This window comes from Myotis yumanensis, unplaced genomic scaffold (genome assembly GCF_028538775.1).
Source record: "Myotis yumanensis isolate MYYU_CA2020_CCGP unplaced genomic scaffold, mMyoYum1.0.hap1 SCAF_1, whole genome shotgun sequence".
In the NCBI taxonomy this organism is placed as follows: Eukaryota; Metazoa; Chordata; class Mammalia; order Chiroptera; family Vespertilionidae; genus Myotis; species Myotis yumanensis.
The window spans coordinates 46,504,182-46,528,468 of record NW_027223752.1 but is presented as its reverse complement, the minus strand read 5'-3'; the positions used below and the strand labels follow the sequence as shown (position 1 = coordinate 46,528,468).

General features: G+C 38.7%; 1 protein-coding gene across 3 annotated transcripts in view; it reads left to right on the top strand.

The window, feature by feature from the left end:
• The first annotated feature begins 559 nt into the window (after positions 1–559).
• The window catches only part of STYX (serine/threonine/tyrosine interacting protein), a 43,596-nt gene continuing 19,868 nt past the window's right edge, over positions 560–24,287 (top strand). For 2 of the 3 annotated variants that reach the window (XM_070419522.1, XM_070419518.1), the window contains exons 1-4: positions 560–931; positions 17,021–17,053; positions 18,883–18,936; positions 23,566–23,663. In XM_070419522.1, the coding sequence (XP_070275623.1) occupies positions 875–931; positions 17,021–17,053; positions 18,883–18,936; positions 23,566–23,663 (242 nt within the window). In that variant the 5' untranslated portion in view covers positions 560–874. Of the gene's footprint in view, positions 932–4,270; positions 4,291–17,020; positions 17,054–18,882; positions 18,937–23,565; positions 23,664–24,287 lie in introns of those variants that run through there. The other variant, XM_070419529.1, reaches the window with a different exon arrangement.

Genomic DNA, 24,287 nt, shown 5'->3' with positions numbered 1-24,287 from the left:
GTACAATTTACTGAGTTATCCATTTCATTTCTATTTCTTAGGACTGTTTTCTATTTGCCATTTCTTGAGATTTCCTAGTTGTCATATACCGAAGCCCACCATTTCAGTTTGCCTAAAAGTGATGGGTGTTTCATTTTTTGTGTAGCATAATTTTAAGATGAACGCTTCACTCATCACTCTTGGTTATAACCTCACCGCAGATTGCGCAGGATTCTGAGAAGGGAGAAACTATGGTTTTCCTTTCGGGTCCCAGCTACTGGTGGCTGGGATGTACTGACCATTCTTAGACCAAAGAGGTTTGCGTCTGCGTGGAAGGGCCGAGCTGGTTGATTGCCCACTGCCTTTCCCAGGACCTTCAGGCCTTCCCTCCCTCCTGCCGCAGCCCCGCCTCCCACCCCGGTGAGCTCCGCACGGGCCCTCCGAGGCGCCGCCCACGGCGGCTGCGCTGTCGCGAGGGGGCGGGGCGGCGGCGCGCTGACACCTGGCGGCCGCGGGGGGCGGGCCGAAGGCGAGCGTGGGCTGGGATTGGCTGGACGGAGCGGGGAGGGCCGGAGGAAAAGGGAAGACGGTTGTGGGGCTCGTGGTAGTACCCCAGTCTGGGCCGCCTGCGGGGCGCGGGGACTCCGGGGGAGGGAGACCGCAACAGCATGGCGGCCGGGTATGAGCCGCCCCACCCGCCTCTGCCCCTCTGTCGCCGCCGCCGCCGCCGGAGCCGCCGGGACCCTTTGGTCTGCGCGTGTCAGTTGTAAGGCCGCCGCCGCCCGCCAGCCCTCGGTCCGCCGGCCCTCCTTCCTCTACCGCCGCTGCCGGCCCGACGGTCGGGCTGGCGAATCACTCTACTCCCACCCCACCCACCAGTCCGCCGGCCGGGATCATGGAGGACGTGAAGCTGGAGTTTCCCTCGCTCCCGCAGGGCAAAGAAGACGCCGAGGTGAGTCTGCCCCTGGCCGCCACGCACAGGCCGAGGGGAATCCCAGGCCCCAGCCGTGGGAGCCTCCGAGGCTGCCGGAGCCCTGTTGCCTCCTGACGTCCGGGGTCTCAGGCAGGAGCCTCCCGCTCGGGGGAGGTGGGGCTTCCCCCACTCAGGTCTCGCCCTCCGCCCTCCGCAGGCGCCGGCCGACGGGTTGGGTCTGGGGTCATTAATGTAACGAGACGAGCAGGAGCCGTCTCCCCACCCCAAGGCAGCGTCGAGGAAAAGCAATGCGAGGGAAACGTTGCTTTTCATCTCCATCTGAGGGATGGCTTTGGCGTCACAGACTTCACCTGTGGGACACATGCCCCTGCCCCGCATGCGGACTAGATACGGGGGCTGACGTTCAAAATGCTCCTTTGCAAAAGTTTCCTAAAGTAGTGGTTTTTGTTTGTTTGTTTTGAGGCAAAGCTACAAAGCTGGCTTATTTGAGTCTGAAAACTTAAATCAGAAACCTTGCCCTTTGGAGGGAAGTTAATAATAAAATTCTTCTATAGCTTGGCCTCCTGATTTCTACTTTGGAGTTATTTTTATAACCCACTTTACTTTTTCCCCCGTCTAACTTTTGTATTGAGTTTTGTGTTGCTGGTTTTTTTTTGTTTGTTTGTTTGTTTTTTTACCCTATCTACTCCTTATTTCAAGTGTATTGCAGAATATTAAATTAGAATTTTCTGAACTCTAAATTAGTAACAGGACAAGGCATGCGTTAGCACGATCAAGAAAGAAAGAAATCTAACATTTCTAGTTTTAAATATCTTAAAAGTAATTGGAAAACGCTCTATTTTTAAGAGACCATTCAGTTTATACCAAATATTCATTCTATTGAATATCTTCATTTGGGGTTCACATTTTTTTGTTGTTTGGAGGGATCTTTTGCTTGTGGTAGTGATTGATCCTTGAGATTTGCATATGTTTTCAGAATAGGTTCTTTTTTACATTTTTATTGTTTTGAGAGAGAGAGAGAGAGAAACATTGATTTGTGGTTCCATCTACTTATGCATTCATTGGTTGGTTTATTGTATGTGCCCTGACCAGGGATCGAACCCACAACCTTGGGGTATGGGGAGGACACTCTAACCAACTAAGCTACCTTGCCAGGGCCAGAGTGGACTGTGAAATAGGGGGGAAAAAAAGTTGAATTTATGTTTAAAAATGAATTTAACTTTTTTCTTTGTTTAATATGGAATAGTGTAAATGAGAAGTATGTTTTTATATCTTCATAAGTACTCAGTCATTTCAGCACTGGAAACAAACTTAGGAATAATGTAAAACATCCCCAATTTTCAGGTGAAGATATTGCAGTTTACTGAGAATAAGTCCATGGTAACAGAGTAGCACAAGACAGTGAGGACCTCAATTCTTCCCTGCTGTAATCCTAAAATTTCCAGTTTAAAATGTTTACAGAATTTAATTTACTCTTTTATTGTGTATATAATATGTGTTATCCCTGCAAAAATTATAAAATCTTACTGGAAATATAGCTTGCTTGTTCTCTGTGTGGGACAGAAGTAATGTTTAAAGTCTAGTAGATAATGATAACAGATACTACCTACTGAAAGCCAGTTAATTCCTTATTTCATAACATTAGATGTTTCTTCTCTTTTTGTTGCAAAATCAGACTAGCTTAAGCAAAAAGACATGAAGTAATTGAATCCAGAAAGTTAGAGGTGCAGCTAATCTTAGGGTCCTGACTAGACAGTATTATAGTGCATCAGAGCTGCCACTGCCTCTCATCAGTGCTTGTCCCTACTTTCTCACAGTGTCTCTGCTTTTCCTTGGGCTCTTTCACTAGCATGGAGTTTGGCCATCGACTTCTCCGGGGCCTACACATTGAGGAATAAAAGCACTTCTCTCCAAGCTTCAGTGTTTAAAATCTAGAGGACTGGCCCAGCTTGGGTCATGTGCCCATCCTTTGGATCAGTCACTACAGCCAGGAAGTGGTAAATATAATGAAGGGCCCAGGCTAGGTCATGTACCTGCTTCCTTGGCTAGGATAGTGAAGTTTATCATTGGTAGACATTTCCACAGAAGATGGGGAGTGCTTTTGGGGCAGACAAAACTTTAAATACCCATTAAATAGGGTGTGTAGTTACTCAAGCTAAACTGATAAACTAATTTCCAACGAGATACGTGAAGTGTCAAATGGTTTTAAATGTAGTTAGCATGACCAGCCAGCATAGTGTCTTCCACATAGGAAGCACTACATGGAAACTAAAGTACAATCCAAATCTTGCTTTAGTAAAAATGGAATTCAAGTAAAGCAAGAATACTCTTAATGATTGATGTGATCAAGCTGTGATAGCTTGATGATCCTATCATCTCTTTAAGAACATTACTTCTAAGTTTCTTGACATGCTGGTCAGGGCATTCTTTATAGGTCAGAGCTTGTGTTACCAGTCCAAAGTGCCCCAAAGCTTTGAAAGGCAAGACTAAGCAGGAGCTGTTATCCTGAAGGTCACAGAAACAATGCAGGCTTGAACAAGATGGAGTCAGAGGCAAAGCATTTCACTTTTACATGAGCAAAATTTTAGCTGTGTTCAAATCAGTTTGCAAAAAGATCAGCACTCCTTTGTTTAAAAACACTGTGATCTCCCATTGTTTTGAGGATGAAGTTCAAACCTGTAACATCATCTGGAGGGTCCAATGTGTTCTTGAATCTGCCTACCTCTCTAACCTCATTATGAGCTATTCTTCCTCTTGCTCCCTTCTCTGTATGCCCTAGTTATATTCATCTTTTCTCAGTTCCTATAATGCTTTAATTCCTCCCCTCTCCCTCCACCATCCCCCAGTTAAATACCTTTGCATTTACTGTGTTCCTCTGCATGGCTGCAGCACTTTCCTTGCACTCAACTAGTTAACTATAGGCATGCATTGCATAATGACATTTCCATCAACTTTTTTAGTTTTTATAGGCAGAATGAAGATGGAACGAAGAAATTAAAAGTGAATTATTTCAGGCTAGGACACCTTCCTCTAAAGGGGGGTCTTTTCAGACAGATAAGAAATTCCAGATGGCCCAGCCCGCATGCCTCAGTGGTTGAGCGACGACTTATGAACCAGGAGGTCAAGGTTAGATTCCCAGTCAGGGCACATGCTCGGGTAGTGGACTCGATCCCCAGGTTCTATTTCTCTTTCCCTCTCTGAAATAAATAAAAATATATTTTAAAAAACCAATTCCAGACTGCTAAAGATTATGATTCTGTAAGAGGCTGAAACTGCTTTTAGAATCAGGTATTAGCCATTGTCCATTGTTTCTCGTTGGATAGAGCGGTAGCCTGAGCACAGAAGGTTCGTGGATTTGATACTGAGCCCCAGTTAGGGTACGTGCTGGAGGCAACCAATCAATGATTTTCTCTCACATTGATGTTTCTCTCTTTCTTTCTCATTTTCCTACTTGCCTTCCACTCTTTCTAAAAGTCAATGGAAAAAGGTATCCTCTGGTAAGGATTAACAAAAACACAAAAAAGAATCAGGTAGTCAATCTAGGTTTGCTATCATTGGCTTTCATCAAGAGTGATACCATTTGGGGCCTGTGGTTTTCTGTTTAACAGTTTTGATGATAGAATCTTTCTTACTTGTGGCAAGATTATAGTAGTTTTTTAGATGTGAGGAAGAAAAATAAATTTTACAGTGTTAATTTTTTAAACAAATTGGTTGCATAGTTAGGACTGTTGGTTTTATAATTCAAAAATTAATCTATTTTCAGGTAGAAAGTGAAATATAATTTACTTTAATTGTAGGTTAGCAACTTAAATGTTATCTTTTTCTTTATCTTTTTTTAATATTTTTTATTGATTTCAGAGAGGAAGGGAGAGGTAGAGAGATGGAAACCTCAATGATGAGAGAGAATCATCAATCGGATGCCTCCTGCATGCCTCCTACTGGGAATCGAGCCCGAAACCTAGGCATGAGCCCTGACCAGGAATCGAACTGTGACCTCCTTGTTCATGGGTCCATGCTCAACCGCTGAGCCACATCGGCTGGGCCCTTTATCTTTTGATTCCCTTAGTACAGTGGTCGGCAAACTCATTAGTCAACAGAGCCAAATATCAACGGTACAACGATTGAAATTTCTTTTGAGAGCCAAATTTTTCAAACTTAAACTATATAGGTAGGTACATTGTTATTAACTTAATTAGGGTACTCCTAAGCTGGCCTTTACTAAAAACGTCCTCAATCTGAGAGGTCGACCTCCGTGAAAACCGACTTCTGCGCATGGCCACGAAGTTTCAATCGCACTGTACGTGCGGGCCCGCACGTGGTATTCTGTGGAAGAGCCACATTCAAGGGGCCAAAGAGTCGCATGTGGCTCGTGAGCCGTGGTTTGCCGACCACTGCCTTAGTACAACATCAAAAATAGGACTTACTTAATAGCACTGGCTTGAGCATCCCTTTCCTAGTACCTTTACATTTAGTGGTGCTTTTGTAACCTGACTTAGAGTAAAACTACCTAAGGAACTTTTTAAAAATAGCCATGCCTAGACCCACCATCATCTATTCTGATTTAATTCGTCTGAGATGGAGCCAGATAATTCTAACGAAGGTGGGCAGGTTTAAGAAAAATTGATATAGAAGCATTTTACTTGAGTGCCTCTCTGTCTTCCCATATTCTCCCAACCCTTTTGTTTTTGAGTGAACATCTGTAGTCCGTTGTTTTTGGCAAAGTTTGAGCAAGGGATGGCAACTAAAGGAAAGGGCTTATTCTCAAAGAGGACTACATTTTTTTGGAGGAGACTGTATACTAATTTTTGGTTTGTGAAACGTCCCAGATCAGATATAGAATTCTGATCATTCTTTTCCCCCTAAGTTGTTCCCCCGACCTATGTAATATTTGTAATCTATCTTGGCATTTCTAAGAATTATGTGTTTTAATCCACCTGATAGTAAGAATTAAGTTTTTATTTACCTTAATGGTTATAGCCTATATTCTTTGGTTCATATATCATATATTCTTTGGTTGGTTTGTTTATTTATTTATTTATTTTTAAACATTTTTATTGATTTCAGAGAGAGTTAAAAACATCAGTGATGAGAGAGAATCATTGATCAGCTAGCTGCCTCCTGCAAGCCCCCTACTGGGATGAGCCTGCAACCTAGACATGTGCCCTGACCGTGAATTGAATGAACTGTGATCTCCTGGTTGATATGTCGATGCTCAACCACTGAGCCACACCGGCCAGGCCATTTATTTATTGATGGATCCTTGAACATTTTTTAACATTTTTCTGCCCCATAATGCAGTTTTATAGATGCTGTAACTTTGCATTTGTATGAGAAAGAAGAAGGTAGAATGAAAGATGTCTTAATAATATATGGTACCCTTTATCATTGATGATTGGAGGATTTTCACTTGTGAATTAATTTTTATTAGGAGCAGATGTGTTTCACAATTAGGGATACAGTGGGGCCTTGACTTTTGAGTTTAATTCATTCCGAGACTGAGCTCGTTAAGGAGCTCGTTAACTCAAATTACTCTATCAACTCAATGAAAAAAATCTGCAGAGAGACAGCTGGTATCTCAAAAAACTTGTTAGTCGGGACACTCGTAAGTCAAGGCCCCACTGTATTTTGACTTAGTTGGCTTGCTTTGGTTTGAAAAATATAGTTGGGCTACTTGGTTAATCAACAAAATTTGGGAAATTGATTCTTCTAATTAATATTAACTCAATAGATTGACAATTATACTAGGAGTCTGCCCAATTAATACCACCATTTCTAAAGTGATGATTTTAGGAGCAGTATGAGCAGGCAGAGATTATGATTGGCAAGACTTGGTTATTATAGATCTATTCAGACCTATGGATGTCTGGTACAGCAAGACTGTGAGCATGGATAACTTTTAAAATTTTGATATAGTATGCCAAAGGCATGAGCAGGAATGGTAGACTAAGAAGGTTTAAGATTTGTTCTGTAGGTAGGTAGTAATCCAGGCTAGGGCAACAAGGAGGGAAGACTCTTGAGATCAAGAATAGTTCCAAATGAAATATTCTGTGATAGAAAGCTTTAAGTTTCAAAGGATACAAGCCTAGTTATAGCAAGTCCTGATACTCACTTAAGGAGGCTGCAAACTTATCTGTCCTATGCATAGTAATAATTTTTCATTCTCTATAATTTGCTTTTTACTCCTATAATACCTTTCCTTTTCTTGAAGCCTCTTTTTCACTCAAATTTTCAGGTAAATTTTGAATTCTATCCCATATGTTCATGCTTGATCTGATATAAAATGTTTTAAATTATTGGACAGTGAAAATTATTTTCTTCAAAAAATTTTTTTGGTAAATGATATTGCAGAACCTCGTTTCCCTATATATTTTCCCATTTTTCTTATTTTATCATGCACAATTTAGAGATTTTATTTTAGGTAAACTCAAAAGTACACATTTCTTTAATCACTTTTCTTTCTCACAGCTGGACAAGTTGCTCCAGGAAAATAAGGCTGGCTATTTAAAAAGAAAAAAAAAGAAAAATGATTCATAGTATCTTGTGCAATGATTACCGAATGCACATCTATTGTGTGCTTATTCTGTATTTGTCTTTGTCACTGAGATGTGTCTCCTGAAGGCAGCATATTGTTTGGGTTTTGTTTTTTCGATCTAGCCCGCTATTCTGCGCCTTTTTTATTGGTGAGTTCAGTCCATTTACATTTAGGGTGATTATTGATACATGAGGATTTCCTGTAGCTGTTATATCTTTTGTTTTCTGGTAACTCTGTGTCTCCTTTGTTTTTTTCCCCCTTATGTTTCTGTCTGTTATTTTAGTTTGGTGGTATTCTATGATTTTTTTTATTTGTTTACTATTTCCTCTTTTTTAACATTATGTGTCTGTGTGTTTTTTTTGGTTTTTTTTTCGCTTAAAGTATTATGTGTCTGTGTGTTTTGTTTTGTTTTTCAGTGTGGTTACCATTAGGCTTTGGAAAACAAAGTTTCATATATACAGCAGTTCTTTTTCTTCTGAATGTTCCTTCATTCCCCTTTGAAAATTCAGGCCTTTACCACCTCCCCTTGTATGTTTCTTTTTTAATTGTCTTTTTAAAAAATGTTTTTATCCTTTATTTTTTATGTTATAGTTAGGTGTATAGTACCTTTTCTGAATAAGGGTTGCAGTTTCCTGTTTCTGTCTGTCTGTTAGTCATCTTACTCATAGTTTTGAATAGAAAAACCCCTTTGCATTTCCTATAATGCAAATCTTGTGATAAATTCACTCAGCTTCTGTATGTCTGGAAAAGTCTTTATTTCTCCTTCATATCTAAAGGATAACTTTGCTGGATATATTATTCTTTTTTTTTTTTTTTAATATATTTTATTGATTTTTTACAGAGAGGAAGGGAGAGGGATAGAGAGTTAGAAACATCGATGGGAGAGAGACATCGATCAGCTGCCTCTTGCACACCTCCTACTGGGGATGTGCCCGCAACCAAGGTACATGCCCTTGGCCGGAATCGAACCTGGGACCTTTCAGTCCGCAGGCCGACGCTCTATCCACTGAGCCAAACCGGTTAGGGCTGGATATATTCTTCTTGGCTGGTAATTTCTCTCTGTCAAATGGTTGGAATATTTGATTCCACTGTCCCCTGGCTTTTAGGATTTCTGCTGAAACCCTAATGGGATTTTCTTTATAGTTTACTGTCTTCTTTTCCCAGGCTGCCTTGAGAATTCTTTCTTTGCCATAAACTTTTTTTAATTGATTTGAGAGAGAAGCATCAATTTGTTGTTCCACCTATCTATGCATTCATTGGTTGTTCTTTGTATGTGCCCTGACTGGGGATCAAACCTGCAACCTTGGCGTATTGGGACGGGCTCTAATCCAGCGGTCACCAACCGATGGTCTGGACCACTGGTGGTCCGTGAGGTCTGAAAGGTTGGCTACCGCTGGTTTAAGGAAACCTTTGGAGCAGCGGTCACCATCCGGTGGTCCGTGATGTCCAAAAGGTTGGCAGCTGCTGCTAACCAACTGAGCTATCTGGCCAGGGCCTGTCACTAATTTTTTATAGTTTTAATATAATGTGCCTTGGAGAAGGCCTTCTGGGGTTGAGATAATTAGGTGTTCTGTTTGCTTCTTGGATTCAAAGATCCAGTGCTTTCCATAGGTTTGGGAAGTTCTTATCAACTATTTGTTGTTGTTTTTTTGTATGTTTGTTTGTTTTTGTTAATCCTCACCTGAGGATATTTTCCATTGGTTTTTTAGGAAGAGTGGAAGAGAGAGGAAAGACAGAGAGAAACATCAGTGTGAGAGAAACACATCGATTGGTTGCCTCCTGCAATAAGCCCTGGGTGGGGGTGCGGGGGGAGTTGTTTCCAACCAAGGTACATGCCCTTGACTGGAATTGAACTTGGGACCCTTTGGTCTGCAGGCTGATGCTCTGTCCACTGAGCCAAACCGACTAGGGCTCATCAACTACTATTTGTTTGAGTAGGCTATTTGTTCTTTTCCCTCTTTCTTCTCCTTCTGGTATACCATTATTTTTATATTGCTCTTCCTGATGGAGTCAGATATTCTCATAGAATTTCTTTCTTTCTTTCTTTCTTTCTTTCTTTCTTTCTTTCTTTCTTTCTTTCTTTCTTTCTTTCTTTCTTCTTTCTTTCCCTCCCTCCCCTCCCCTCCCCTCCCCTCCCCTCCCCTCCCCTCCCCTTTTCTTTTTCTTTCTTTTTCTTTCTTTCTCTTTCTTTCTTTCTTTCTTTCTTTCTTTCTTTCTTTCTTTCTTTCTTTCTTTCTTTCTTTCTTCTTCTTCCCTCCCCTCCCCTCCCCTCCCCTCCCCTCCCCTCCCCTTTTCTTTTTCTTTCTTTTTCTTTCTTTTCTTTCTTTCCTCTCAAGTTTATTCTTCTTCCATCTACATCATTTCTAGATTTCTATCTCCCATAGCTCTATTTCTTTCCTTCATCTGGTCAGTGCTATTTCCTAAGCTCACTAGTTTATTGAGTTCCTCAGCTCCAGAATTTCTGTTTGGATCTTTTTTATTTTTATTTCAAATTATAAGAGAAAGGGCTCCTGGAGCTAAGGACCCTAACCTTTAGCTCCACAATAAGTAGGTTCCAAGAAAGGAGACTTAAAGCATAAGGAGGTGCCTCTAGCCAACTGAGAGGGTGATAAGGCACCTTACATTAACTGGTGATATTGTCAAAACAATGAAGTTGGACCTTGGTTCTTGAGTTCTGCAAAGAAAGAATTCAGAGCCAAGAACTCAAATTATGAGAAGTTTATTTAGAAAGTTACAGAGGTAGTAAAAATGAGGCATAGAAGAAATGGGTTAAGGAAACAAGTTTGAGAGGCAAAAGAAGGGCCCTTGGAGCTTAAGAAAGTACACTTGAAAAGAAGGGTGTTCTCTGGGAAGAGAGAAAGTGACTATTTGGTCCTTTTTAAAAAATGTTTTGATTTTTAGAGCGAAAGGGATAGAGAGATAGAAGCATCAATGACACAGAAATATCCTCAAGCGACTACCTCCTACATGCCCCCTACTGGGGATCAACCTGCAAACGGGGTGTGTTCCTTGATCGGAATCAACCATGGCCTCCTGGTTCCTGGGTCTATGCTCAACCACTGAGTAACACCAGCTGGGCTTATTTGGTTCTTTAAAGATTAATCTCTTTGGTAAATTATTTCTTTTTTATGTGCCCTGACTGGGGATCAAACTTGCAACCTTGGCATATCGGAACAAGGCTCTAACCAACTGAGCTATTTTATTTTATTTCATTAAACTGCCTGAATTTTCTTTCTTTTTTTTTTTTTTATTAAATCTTTATTGTTCAGATTATTACATTAGTTACTCTTTTTTCCCACCATAACTCCCCTCCACCCAGTTCCAACCCCACCCTCTGCCCTCACTCCCCACCCACTGTCCTCATCCATAGGTGCACGATTGTTGTCTAATCTCTTCACTCACCCCCACACCCCTTTCTCCCCCCCCCCCCCCCAAGAATAGTCAGTCCATTCCCTTTCTATGTCCCTGATTCTATTACAATCACCAGTTCATCAGATTATTTATTCACTTGATTTTTAGATTCACTTGTTGATAGATGTGTATTTGTTGTTCATAATTTGTATCTTTACCTTTTTCTTCTTCTTCCTCTTCTTACAGGATACCTTTCAGCATTTCATATAATACTGGTTTGGTGGTGATGAACTCCTTTAGCTTTTTCTTATCTGTGAAGCTCTTTATCTGGCCTTCACTTCTGAATGATAGCTTTGCTGGATAAAGTAGTCTTGGTTGTAGGTTCTTGGTATTCATCACTTTGAGTATTTCTTGCCATTCCCTTCTGGCCTGCAAAGTTTCTGTTGAGAAATCAGCTGACAGTCGTATGGGTACTCCCTTGTAGGTAACTGATTTTCTTTCTCTTGCTGTTTTTAGGATTCTCTCTTTGTCTTTTGCTCTTGGCATTTTAATTATGATGTGTCTTGGTGTGGTCCTCTTTGGATTCCTTTTGTTTGGGGTTCTCTGCGCTTCCTGGACTTGGAAGTCTATTCCTTTCACCAGGTAGGGGAAGTTTTCTGTCATTATTTCTTCAAATAGGTTTTCAATATCGTGCTCTCTCTCTTCTTCTGGCACCCCTATAATTCGGATGTTGGTACGCTTGAAGCTGTCCCAGAGGCTCCTTACACTATCTTCATATTTTCGGATTCTTTTTTCATTTTGCTTTTCTGGTTGGGTGTTTTTTGCTTCTTCGTATTTCAAATCTTTGACTTGATCCTTGTGACCCTCTGGTCTGCTGTTGGGAGTCTGTATAATATTCTTTATTTCAGTCAGTGTATGCTTAATTTCTAGTTGGTCCTTTATCACAACATCGAGGGTCTCATTAGATTTCTTGAGGATCTCACTACATTTATCGGCGGTCTTACCAGTCTTTTCGAGGGCTTCTAAACAGTTCTTTAAAGACCTTAAAAGTGTGGTTTTGAACTCTATATCCAACAGTTTGCTTTCCTCCAATTCTGTCGTTTGTGTCCTGTTTCTTTGTCTCGGCATTTTTTTATGCTTCGCTGTGTCGATAGAGTGCCTTTCTGTGCTAAGTGTCCCAATTACCTAAGGTAGACACTCTTGGTGCACCCCCTTGTGGGCTTTGTGCACAGTCTTGTTGTGGTTAAGCCTTGATTGTTGTAGTTATCACTGTGAGGAATTGACCTCCAGGTCAGTTGGCTGTGAGAATCAGCTGTGTCTGCGGTGGGAGAACTTCTGTGCTGGAGACACCCCTCTGGGGCTAGACTTGCTTCGATGGGGCTTTGGTGCTCACTGAGTCTGCCTCCTGAGTGTGTCTTTTATGGTTCCACGGAGCTTAAAGCTGGATGGTCCCACTCTGACCTCTGGGCTTCCTGGCTCCTGGATCTCTAGGGAGGTGCTAATCTAGCCTTTGCCTGAGGCTATCCAGCAAAAGCCTCCCTGCAGGGCTTGGGCGGGGCGGGTCCCACGGGATCAACAGGGCGGGGTTAGCAATTATGGCTGCTCTCAGTCTTGCCCTCAGAGGCTCTGCTTCTCAGTGTCCCAGTAGTCGCTGCAAGCCCCACGGAGAGAAAGCTGCCCTAGGGTTCTGAGCGATGCCAGACAGTCCCGCTTCTCCCGTATGAGTCTGGGTCCTTAGAGACTCGCCTGGAACTGGAGCTCAGAGCCTGAGACTCCCTCCCGATTGAAAACAACCGCGCCCTCAGCCTCCAGCCCGCTCCACATGCACTCCGAACCTTAGTATTTTACTTCAGCACTGCGCCTCCTCTGAGCCTCGGTATGCTTTTCTCTTTCCTCCTAGTTGTAGAACATCCACTCAGCCAGCTTTCCTGTGGTTCTGGATGATGTCCGTTCCGTCTTTTAGTTGTATTTTTGAAGTGGTTGTTCGAGGCAGCAAACTCCCGTGTTTACCTATGCCGCCATCTTGGTTTCTCTGCCTGAATTTTCTTATATTTTGTTGAGTTTCAGGAGCTGCAGTCTTGAATTCTCTGTCATTTAAATAATATATTTTGATGTCTTTAAGTTTATTTTCTGGAGATGTTTTCATTTTCTTTCTGAGATACCTTGTTGTCTTGGTTTCATGGTATTTGATGGATTTTTTCCTCTGCCTAGGCATTTATGGGAATGCAATCTGCTTTTTAAAAAGAGTGATCCTTCTTTATTTAGTAGGTCAATAAGAAGAGGTTTTTTGTTGTCCAGTAAGTTGTGCTGAAGTGTTTTTGTTTTCTCTTGCACTGCTTTGCTTTTTTGGATCTCTGTGGGTAAGCGAAAATGTCCTATATTCCCTGGGGAAGTAGGCATCTCCTCTGTGACCCTTTCGTTCAGAACACCACCCCCATGGAGGAATGCGGTGGGCAATGGGGTTCTACACCTGTGAAATCCCAGTGCTGTCCCCTGATACCAGCTGCTTCCCTGTCATAGGTGTCCAGGTGTCCCCCACTTGGCTTAAGCTGCTATGGGTGGGGGCAAGATGGCCTGGGAGAGACAGGCTTTTGCGTTGTGGCTTTGTTCTCCCAGTAATGGCAGCTGCCAGACCTCCATCATGGGGACCAGCCTCAGCATGCATCCACCACCCTGGAAGGAATGCTTCTGCCTCTTCAGTTCTCAAGGCTGCAGATAGTGCTCTCTGCAACCTGATACTGCTACAGCTTCTTCTGGGCCCTGCTGCTAGTTCTTGCTGCCAGCTCCTGGTGGGTGAGGGGGAGTGGCCAAGATCCAGTGGCCTTGCCTTCTTCCTTGCAATGGGGCTGCTAGACCACAGCTAACCTGTCACTGGGTTTAGCTACAATATGTGCTGACCACTCAGGCAGGAATGTTTCTACCTTTCTGCTCCTAAGTGCTTCAGAGAGTGCACACTGCAATCTGATTCCTCCCCTCTTCTGAGACCTCATATTTTCCAACTCTGAATTTAGGTCATTTGAAAGGTCACTTCTATTTTCCAGTTCACAAATTCTTTCTTTATCGTGTCCTTTGTTCTGTTTAATTCATCCACTGTTTTTTCTTTTTTAAATTCAATTGCATTTTTTCGTTTCTACATATTCCATTGCCTCTCTTAAAAATGAGTTTCTTAATTGATGGTCATATTTTTGCTACTCTCTTTACTTATTGTATTAAATGTTTGGTGTGGGGTTTTTTTTTAATCCTCACCTGAAGATATCGTCATTGTTTTTGAGAGACAGACAGACAAACATTGATATGAGAGAGACACATCGATCAGTTTTCTCTTCTACATGCCCAAACTAGGAATCAAACCCACCACCTTTCAGTGTATAGGATGACTCCCCAACCAACTGAGTGACACTGGCAGTGGCTATATGTGTTTTGAATTTTTCATTATTGTCCTATCTGCAGGTCTGTAGATGTCATTCAGTTATATCTGCTTTTCATGGTAGCTCATTTCCACTACCACCTTTTTTTTTAGTCAGTTTTTTTATTGTGAGCTCATTGGAACTTACCTGTGTGAATTCTTTCTTTCTATTTTATTTTATTTTATTTATTTTATTTATTTTATTTTAATTTATTTTATTTTATTTTATTTATTTTACTTATTTTATTTTATTATTTATTTTATTTTATTTATTCCTCACCCGAGGATATTTTCCCACTGATTATTAGAGAGAGTGGAAGAGAGAGGGAAAGACAGAGAAATATCAATGTGTGAGAAATATATCGATTGGTTGATTCCTGCTCGAACCCTGACCAGGGCCCGGGCCAGGGAGGAGCCTGCAACCAAGGTACGTGCTCTTGACCAGAATTGAACCCGGGACCCTTCATTTCACAGGCCAACGCTCTGTCCATTGAGCCAACCCAGCTAGGGACCAGCTTTTTATGTTTTATTTGACTTCTCACTTTGAGCAAGTCCTAGGCTTTGTCTTATATCTCACATGTACAGTGCTATTTAAAATATGACTGTGATGAGGATGTGGAACAACTACAACCTCCATTCCTTGCTGGTGGAAGTGTACTAGTAAATTGGTTTTGGAAAACTTTTGGTATTGTCTAGTAAAGTCAAATATAGGCTTATCCTTGTGATCTAGAAATTCCATTACTACTTACATATCCAAGAGAAACGAATGCATATGACTACCAAAGGGCACATACTAGTAAAAGCATTTTCATAGCATCTTTATTCATAATTGCCAAAACCTGGAAGCTACTTAAATCTCCACAGGAGGATGAGTAAATTGTGTAATATTCATACAGTAGTATACTGCACAGAAATAAAAAGGGGAAAACTGACATACACTACAACATGGGTGAGACCCAGACATTAAGTGGAATGAAAGAAGCAAGACATAAAATAGTTGATTCCATTTATAAGAAGTTAAAAAACAAGCAAAACTAATCTGTAGTGATTAACTTGCTTGTTAACTTAGCTGTGCATTTAAATATTATTTTTTTACATAGATAAATTTTATTTTTTTGTGTTCTTCATTTAATTTTTCCATTTATTCACTCTGTGCCTTCTTCTCCACTCCCCCACAATCACCACACTGTTGTCCATATTCATAAGTTCTCATTTTTAGAAAATTTTATTTATTGATTTTGAAAGAGATGGAGAGGTAGAGAGAGAGAGAGAGAGAGAGAGAGAGAGATTTGTTGTTCCACTTATTTATGCATTCATTGGTTGATTCTTATATGTGCCCTGACCAGGAATTGAACTCCCAATCTTGATGCATCGGGATGATGCTCTAACAGAATTACCGGACCAGGGCCAAGTTCTCTCTTTTTTTAAACATTTTTATTGATTTTTAGAGAGAGAGGAAGGGAGAGAGAAAGACAGATAGAAACATGGGTGAGAGAGAAACATCAGTTGATTGGCTACCTCCTGCACACTCCCTACTGGGTATCAAGCCTGTAACCTGGGCATGTGCCCTGATCAAGAATCGAACTGGTGACCTCTTAGTGCCTGGGACCATGCTCAATCAGTTGAGCCACATGAGCGGGGCTTTATTCCTTTTTTAAACTGTCATTACTTAGACAATTTCTCAGGATTTATAATCTACTACTACATTGCTGAGACCAGTTTTCAAGATTAAAATATATTTTCTGTTTCTTCTCTGTTTTTTGTGTGTGTTTTTTAAAAGCCTGCTGGCATTACAGGAGTAGAATATTCTCCCTTTCTATTATGGGTGTATAAAAGTTCTACATTATGTGCTAAAAATACTTTTCTGACTTGGGGAATCAGGATAAAGGAGATTTCTCGTACAATTTTTTGCAACTTTTCTGTAATCTTAAAATTATTTTTTAAAAAAAGGTTTGTGTGTTTTTTAAAAAAACAGCAACACTTGTAGTTTTAACTTCAGAAACCTAATTAGTATTTATAATTCTGAGTTTTAAGCAACCAAGTTAGAGACTTGGAATGCAATCCATTTACAAATTAGGACTATCTGTACTGTATTTGATTTTTTCATGTCAATTTACTGTCATTTCTTTGTTCTTTTCCTGACTTTTAAAATATTTTGTCTTTGCCATTGGCATTTTGCATTATTTTCTGACTTCTTTATCTTGGTCTGCATTCCAAAGACAGAATGAAATCTATACTTTCTTGAAATGTATATTTCAAATGAGTTGAACAAGACAGAATCTTAAGCCCAAGTAAGATATGGGAAAGGCTGTTTCACAAGCATCTGGCAGTTTAGATCAGAGATGGCAAATACTTGTCATACACCATTCTTCTTTCATCCATTGCAGATATTGCTTATTGATCACAACACTCTTCTTCCTTAGTCTTTTCCACACTTTGTTTTAGCTATCTACTGCCAGTTGATCTGAGTTAGCATGAATGTAAAAAAAAAAAATGTCTATTAATATCTGTAATTTATTTGGGGGAGAAACTTCTGGAATATCTATTCTTTAATTCATGAACTATTCCATCCATTGTATGAAGTAATATAATCATAATTTTGGAAGGCCAGATATTTAAAGAATACCTTGTTTCTTGTTACTTACATTTTCAGGTGTTTGTGTAGCCAATTGAATCTGCTATTTTTATAGAATATTCTTAAAGTATAAACTTCTCTTAAAATTCCACACGCTTGAATGTCACATACTTAATTTTTAATTGGGTGACTTTTTTATAATGTTATTTAACTTTTATTCTTGTGTTTTTCTTTATTTTTAAGGAGTGGACCTACCCTATGAGACGAGAGATGCAGGTATGACAACCTTATTGTTTACTAGAGGCCGGGTGCACGAATACGTGCACGGGTGGGGTCCCGCCGGCCCGCCCGATCAGGGTAATTGGACTGGCGGGGGTGAGAGGAAAAGGGGACATGGGAGGTTGGCCGGCTGGCCCCACCCTCTGGTTGAATTTCGGTCGAACTCCCAGTGGAGGGGAACAATTTGCATATTACCCTTTTATTATATAGGATCATTAAATAACCTAATTTCATAAAGGATTTGAATCCTTTGTGGCTCATCTGTTGACTCGTAATCTGTAGGTTCATCACTAAGTATTTTTAAATATTAACAGATTTAAACTTAATTGTGGATCTTAAAAAGATGGGAAATGAATTGTTGCAGTTCTTATTTTTAAGATTAGAACCATGGACAGTAATATATGTACATGCTTAATGAGTCACTTTGTTTTTCTGCATCTAAAAAATTTGGTACAGTATTTTGATTCCTTTTGAAAGCAGTTTGTTCTGTTTGTCTAGTTTAGATACATTCAGGAGAGTTCAGTGTATATGGAAATCTGTCAGTAGGGCTATATCATACCTTAGATATATTAGTGATTTCCAATCAATTTCCAAAACTAACTCCTCCAGAAGACTGAGTTGAATTCTCCCAGTATGGAATGACTTAAGTGATAGCTAATTAACAGTTCACTTTTCTTTTGCATTTCTCACCATTTACAGTCACTCTGCTAGACCTAGGATCAAGCAATATCTTTTGTTCCTGGGAATCCTTTTACTTCTAAAAATCTGTTTCTTTTCTTTCTTAGTGAAAATCCATTTTTTAAAAGTATGTGAGTACCTAAGAGGCATTTTACTTGGTGCTGTGGAGAATGCAAAGATGAGAAAAATGTTATTTCTGCTCACAAGAAGCTATTAGAAGAAATCAGACAATATCCTATAGAACTGAACTACTGTGTTAGTATCTTGTGTATGATACAGCCTGACTGAAAGCATTCTATATTGAATTCACATAGAATAAGCTTTAATGCAATATTCAGAAAGTACTTATTTAAATTGATGAAACTGTCAGTAAGCAAACATTTCATATTGGCCTTTTTTTCACTTGCTGTACTTTATTTCTATTATTAACTATAGATAGCAGTTCTTTTTTTAAAATATATTTTTGTTGATTTCAGAGAGAAAGGGGGAGGGAGAGAGAGAGATAGAAACATCAGTGATGAGAGAGAATCATTGATCGGCTGCCTCCTGCATGCCCCACACTGGGGATCAAGCCCGTAACCCAGGCATGTGCCCTGACCAAGAATGGAACCGTGACTTCCTGGTTCATAGGTCGATGCTCAAACACTGAGCTATGCCGGCCAGGCTAGATAGCAGTTCTAATCTTGTATCGGGTACTGCTTTTGACTTGGCTGAATAAGGTTTAATGTAATTCCAAAGGGAAGATTTTCTTTATGCCTATTTCTAGATTTTAGCTGAGACTAGAAGTAAAATTAGAGGTGTTTTATTAATGTAAAAGATAATCCTACAATGTATTAATTCTACCCAAACTGCTATAAAAGCACTATTGTCAGTAAAACTCAGAGAAGAAAAAAGCACTGTGGAAGTTCAAATATCTGGAATGTATTATTCAGAACCACATTTGGATTTTGAATGTCTCGTTTGATACATAAAGCACATATTCATTTCTCTTCCCAATCATTTGCTCATTGTAGCTGGGAAATGCTCTCTAGATAATAAGCTTTTTAGCAAGTTATTATAACTATGAAAACACCCAATGTCCACTTTTATGGTACATATTTTATATAGATTTAAATTGCTGATGGTAAATATCTCAATTTTTTTTCTAGGAAATTTTACCTGGATTGTTTTTAGGCCCATATTCTTCTGCTATGAAAAGCAAGGTATGAACTTTACGTTAGGTTTGTCAAGAGATTTTATTAACCAACTTTTTTGTAGTAATTTTTTTTTTTTTTTAGTAGAGTTTTATTTGAGGGAGAGTTCACAAATAATTGCATGTTAATAGTAATTGTTACTCTGGAGTACCTGCCTCTTTCCAAATTTTACTGGCCAGTGATTCTCAAGTGTTTAACCACAAATCATAAATGAAGTTTCTATTTTATTTTTCTCATGAAATCCTTGTGTTTGGAAGATTTACCAAATAGTGGACCTTTATTTAATGATTTATTTACCCTCTAAAATATAAAGCCCAAAATAAGGATATTTTAGTTAACCTTTCCTTATCAAGGGTGTGTGTTTGTGTGTCTGTCTGTGCATGCACATACACACACTTACTTTGATTGAAGTGGATCAAATCTTATTTTTGTTTTTCCAGACTTTAGAGGTCTGGATGCTCTAAATTCTAAAGTATTGCTCTCTATATAAATGTCCTATAGCAGGGGTGGGCAACCTTTTTGTGAGTGCGTGCCAAAACCAGCAAAATCTCTGACTCAAAATTCTTCTGCGTGCCAACCCTAATTTTTTGAGAACATGTTACGCCTACTTGATATCTCTTAAGGTGTACGTATGTGAAGAACCTTGAAGAAATAATAAAATTCATTTGAGCGACAAAAACACAGTATATGATGATGAAAAATACATTTATTTTTTAATGTATACATGTACACTGATAGTCCAACAGAAAACTTTATGACTCCGTTTGATATTATCAGTGGGACTTTTGCTGCTGCATCACTGATGACAGAGATTTTTCATCAGGTTTATATTTCGTGACCTTCAGAGATATGCATGAGCTACTACTTTCATCCATCAGGCTACTCCTATTATGAGACTTAATAAAATTCATCACTGAGAACAAAGATTCACAAGCGTATGTGGATGAAAACATGGAGAGTAATGCTGTTGCAAAGTTTTTTAAACAAAAAATTTTCTGGAATGGCATTCCAAGTCCTCAATAGTTGTTTTTGACACTTCTCTCTGGTAATTCCTGTCTCTAATTGCTTTTTTTCAATGTTTTCCAAGTCAACTCTAAGGTCAATAAATTTCTGCTTCCAAATTGAGCTACTCTGAAATTCAATCAACTGCATTTCAAAGTCAGCCATGTCTATCCATGCAAACATTTGTAAGTTTAGTTCCTCCAGTTTCATGCTGTCTGGAAACCTCATGAATTTTGCTGTCTCTTCCAGTTCTCTGAATTTCGCAAATCTTGAGAAGAACTGCTCAATAGTTGACTCGATAATGTTTAAAAACAGTTTTTGAAGGCTTTGACAGTCTGTTCTGTCATCTTTTGGGAAATCTTTGATGTGCCTCTTGAGGTTTGGGAAATATCTAAATCTCTCACCATCCACGTCCCTCTTAAAGACTTCCAGTTTCTTTTCAAAAGCCTTTATGTAACCAAAGATAACATCAAGTGTCTTGCCAGTTCCTTGTAATTTAACATTTATGTCATTTAAATGTTCGCAAAAATTGTAAATGGAAGATTATAAGAGAGGGTTTCCCGTGCCAGCAAAAGTTACTGGCGTGCCATGTTTGGCACGCGTGCCAGGGGTTGCCCACCCCTGTCCTATGGTGTCAAACTGAAATAGATGTCTTCAGTTACACAATTAAAAGTATAGATCTCATTTTAATATATGTAGCAGTATTATTGTTACTTTCTAGAGAATTCAGCCCTATGAATTATGACAGTTCTACTAATTATCTTTGGATTAGAATGTGAAACATTGTATCACAAATGTTACCCCCCAAACTTTGCCTATTTAGAAGTCAGTATTCTTACCTACTTACAATAGGTTTTGTAAAAATGGTAGAATTTTCAACTTTCATGATATAATTTGATGTATTTGTGAATTTTGGGTGATTTGTAAGGTTTTTTGACCGTTGAGTCATCCTGGTCATTTTGATGGCCTGCCACTACATTGGAAAGGATAGGTCAGACAACTGTAGATTTAAATGTGACTTACTTTGTAAAAGACAAACATAAAGTTATTGTCCAAATAATGTATTGTTCACAAAATACTGGCCTTCAAGATGGTTTTAATTTTTTTTTGTATTCTCACTACCAATTCTACTATCTGTCATATTAAATAATAAATATTTGTATATAGATCTATCTCTTCAGAAGCTTATATGGCAAATTTGATTATTTTTCACCCTGAGTCACCAATATTTCTTTTCATAACCATCATTCCAAAATATATAACAACAACAAAATAAAACATTATAAGGAGATAGAGAAACTTTAGGGAATAAACTCCTTTCCTACTACTCATTATTTAAACCTATCCTTTATTACATTCAAATACAGTTGTAATAAAAAGGGCAAACTAAGGCCCTTTGTAACTATTAAACTATTTCTTTTGTAAAACTTCTCTGTTGTTTGTAAGTATGAAAACGTCATAATTTGTTTTATATAATCAAATCTATTGAATAGTAAAAAGTACTCTCTTTGCTATTGCATTTGGATTCTATTTTGATACTCAGGCTTGTTTTTACTTATTAATAACCTAACATGCCTTCAAATTGTTTTTGTCCACAATTATATATGTTGTCTTCTAGTTCCTCACATTAATAGATATGAAATCTTCTTCAGATTATCATAGATCAAATGTGAACAAAGGAATGAATGTTGAAATGTTTTGTAGGTTGAATAAATGTGAATATGCAACATTAATTATTAATCCTACAAAATGCTTACCTCCCTTTTTATTCAAGATATACTTAGAAATACAACGATAATTTAACTCTCTAATCTCTGTTAGACATAGGAAAATTTGCTGCAAAAATTAATATTTAAAACTTTTGAAAACCTTGTTTTCTTAATTAGCTCAGGCTGCTATAATAAAATACTTGGTGCCTATAATAAAAGACTGGGTGGTTTCAACAACAGACATTTATTTCTCACAGTTCTGGAGGATGGGAAGTCTGAGATCAGGGTGCCAATAAGATTAGGTTTTGGTGAGTTCCCTCTTCCTAGCTTGCCAAAGGCTGCCTTCTAGCTGTATCTTCACATGACAGAGAGGAAACTAATGACTCTTCCTCTTATAAGAGGACTAATTCCATCATAGAGGCTCCACCATCATGACCTCATCTAAGCCAACAACCTTGAGAGGTGTCTATCTGATTACTTTCCAGAGATATACCTCCTAATACCATCACCTTGGAAGTTAGGGCTTCAACATGAGTTTTAGGAGGGTACATTCAGTCCATAGCAAATATAAATTATCCTTTGACTTCTCTCATAAATTATTAGTATTACTGTTCTGGAGTATTTAATGTAGAAAGTGGGAATTAAATATATAGGATTATAGCATTAAAATATAGAAAACTCAAGATTATTCTGATTCCTCATGTCTACATGAACTGTTCATTTATTAAACATTATTATTGAACCACTACTATGTTTGAGGCACTGTTACACATACTTAATAGGAATCATTGAACAAAGTTCTTGCTCTCATAGAATTTACATTTTAGGTATTAAAATAACATCATCCATAAATTCACAGAAAACTATAATGGCTTGCAAATAAAAATTTGATATTTCCTAGAGTTGTATTAAATTGCTCTATAATACAAGCCAAAAAAGCACCACAGAATATAAGAGGATAACATTTGGAGTTGCCTATTTTCAACTTTAGTAGAACTTTAAAACCCTGAAAGCTTTCATTAGATTCTATGAATTGTATTAATTCTGGCTTCTAGTACAAAAAGTATACTGGGAGAGGGCCAGGAGTAATCTAGAGATTTTGACTCTGGTACTATATTATTAATTAGGTCAGTGATGTTGAACAACTATTTATGTCTTAATTCCCTCTAAAGAAAAACATATCATAGTCAATTTATGTAACTACTATTTAATAAACACTTGACATGTGCTGAAGCCACTGCCAAACACCACATGTATTATCTACTTCTTATAACCACTTAGTGACTAGGTATTGTTTTCCCCATTTTCACATGAGAAAACTGAACTGCAAGGCTGGATATAAAGCTTGGGCTCTTATGACTCCAAAGTCCATGCTTTCAGCAACTGTATAGTATTGTTTTCCAAATAAATTATCTTTAAGCTCCCCTCGAGCTCTAAAATTATAATTGTAAAATAGTCCTATTAGTCTTTTGAGGACATTTAATGTATTAATCTTGAATCATTGAAATCTCTTGCTGATCATTTCAGTTATATTATTTTTTCTATTGATTTCTAAAGAGAGTGGAGGGAGGGAGGACAGGTGAGAGAGATAGAAAGAGAAAGAAACATCATTGTGAGAGAGACATATCGATTGGTTGCCTTCCACACATGACCCTACTGGGGGTGGGGAACCTGCAACCAAAGTACATGCCCTTGACTGGGAATCAAACCTGCAACCCTTTGGTCCACAGACCGATGCTCTACCAATGAGCAACTGGCCACAGCAGTTATGTTATCTTAAAATTAGCTTTAATCCCCTTTATTTAAAGTTCAGATGTGTCTGTATTAATTCTAATGTTGAATTGTGTATTTTCAAACATCTGTGTTACAGTAGGATAATGTTTGTATTTTAAACTGTTTCTCTCCTCTGCCTCTTCTTTTTTTATAGCTACCTATACTACAGAAACATGGAGTAACCCATATCATATGCATAAGACAAAATATTGAAGCAAACTTTATTAAACCAAACTTTCAACAATTATTTAGGTAAGATTATTGCTCTTATTTATTAAAATGTTACATGTAGCAAACATGTAATCTGTTTTTTAATTCAAGTTGATTTTATTATATCAGACTTTCTTCTGTACATAGAGATGGGTTGTACAGCACATCATTTTAAAAATAGATGTCCTTTAAAATATTTTAAATAAGTAATTCATGTACATAACTCAGAATTCTAAAGGTTTGAAATAATGTATATGAAAAGTAGGTTTCCCTATTCCTATCCCCTAAAGACTAAATTCCCTTCATAAAGACATCCAATTGTTACTTCTTTTTGAGTATCCTTCCAGAGTAATGTTACATATATAAGCAAATTCCTAAGGTAAACTATTTTTTTACTCTGGCTTTTTAAAAATTGTATATTTTTTGGAAGTTGCTGCATATCATTACTTAGAGCTGCATTATTCTTTTAAAAAATATATATTTGTATTGATTTCAGAAAGGAATGGAGAGGCAGAGAGAGATAGAAATATCAAAGATGAGAGAGAATCATTGATAGGCCGCCTCCTGCATGCCCCCTACTGGGGATCAAGCCCGCAACCCTGGCATGTGCCCTTGACCAGAATCGAACCTTGGACCCTTCAGTCTGTAGGCCGAAGCTCTATCCAT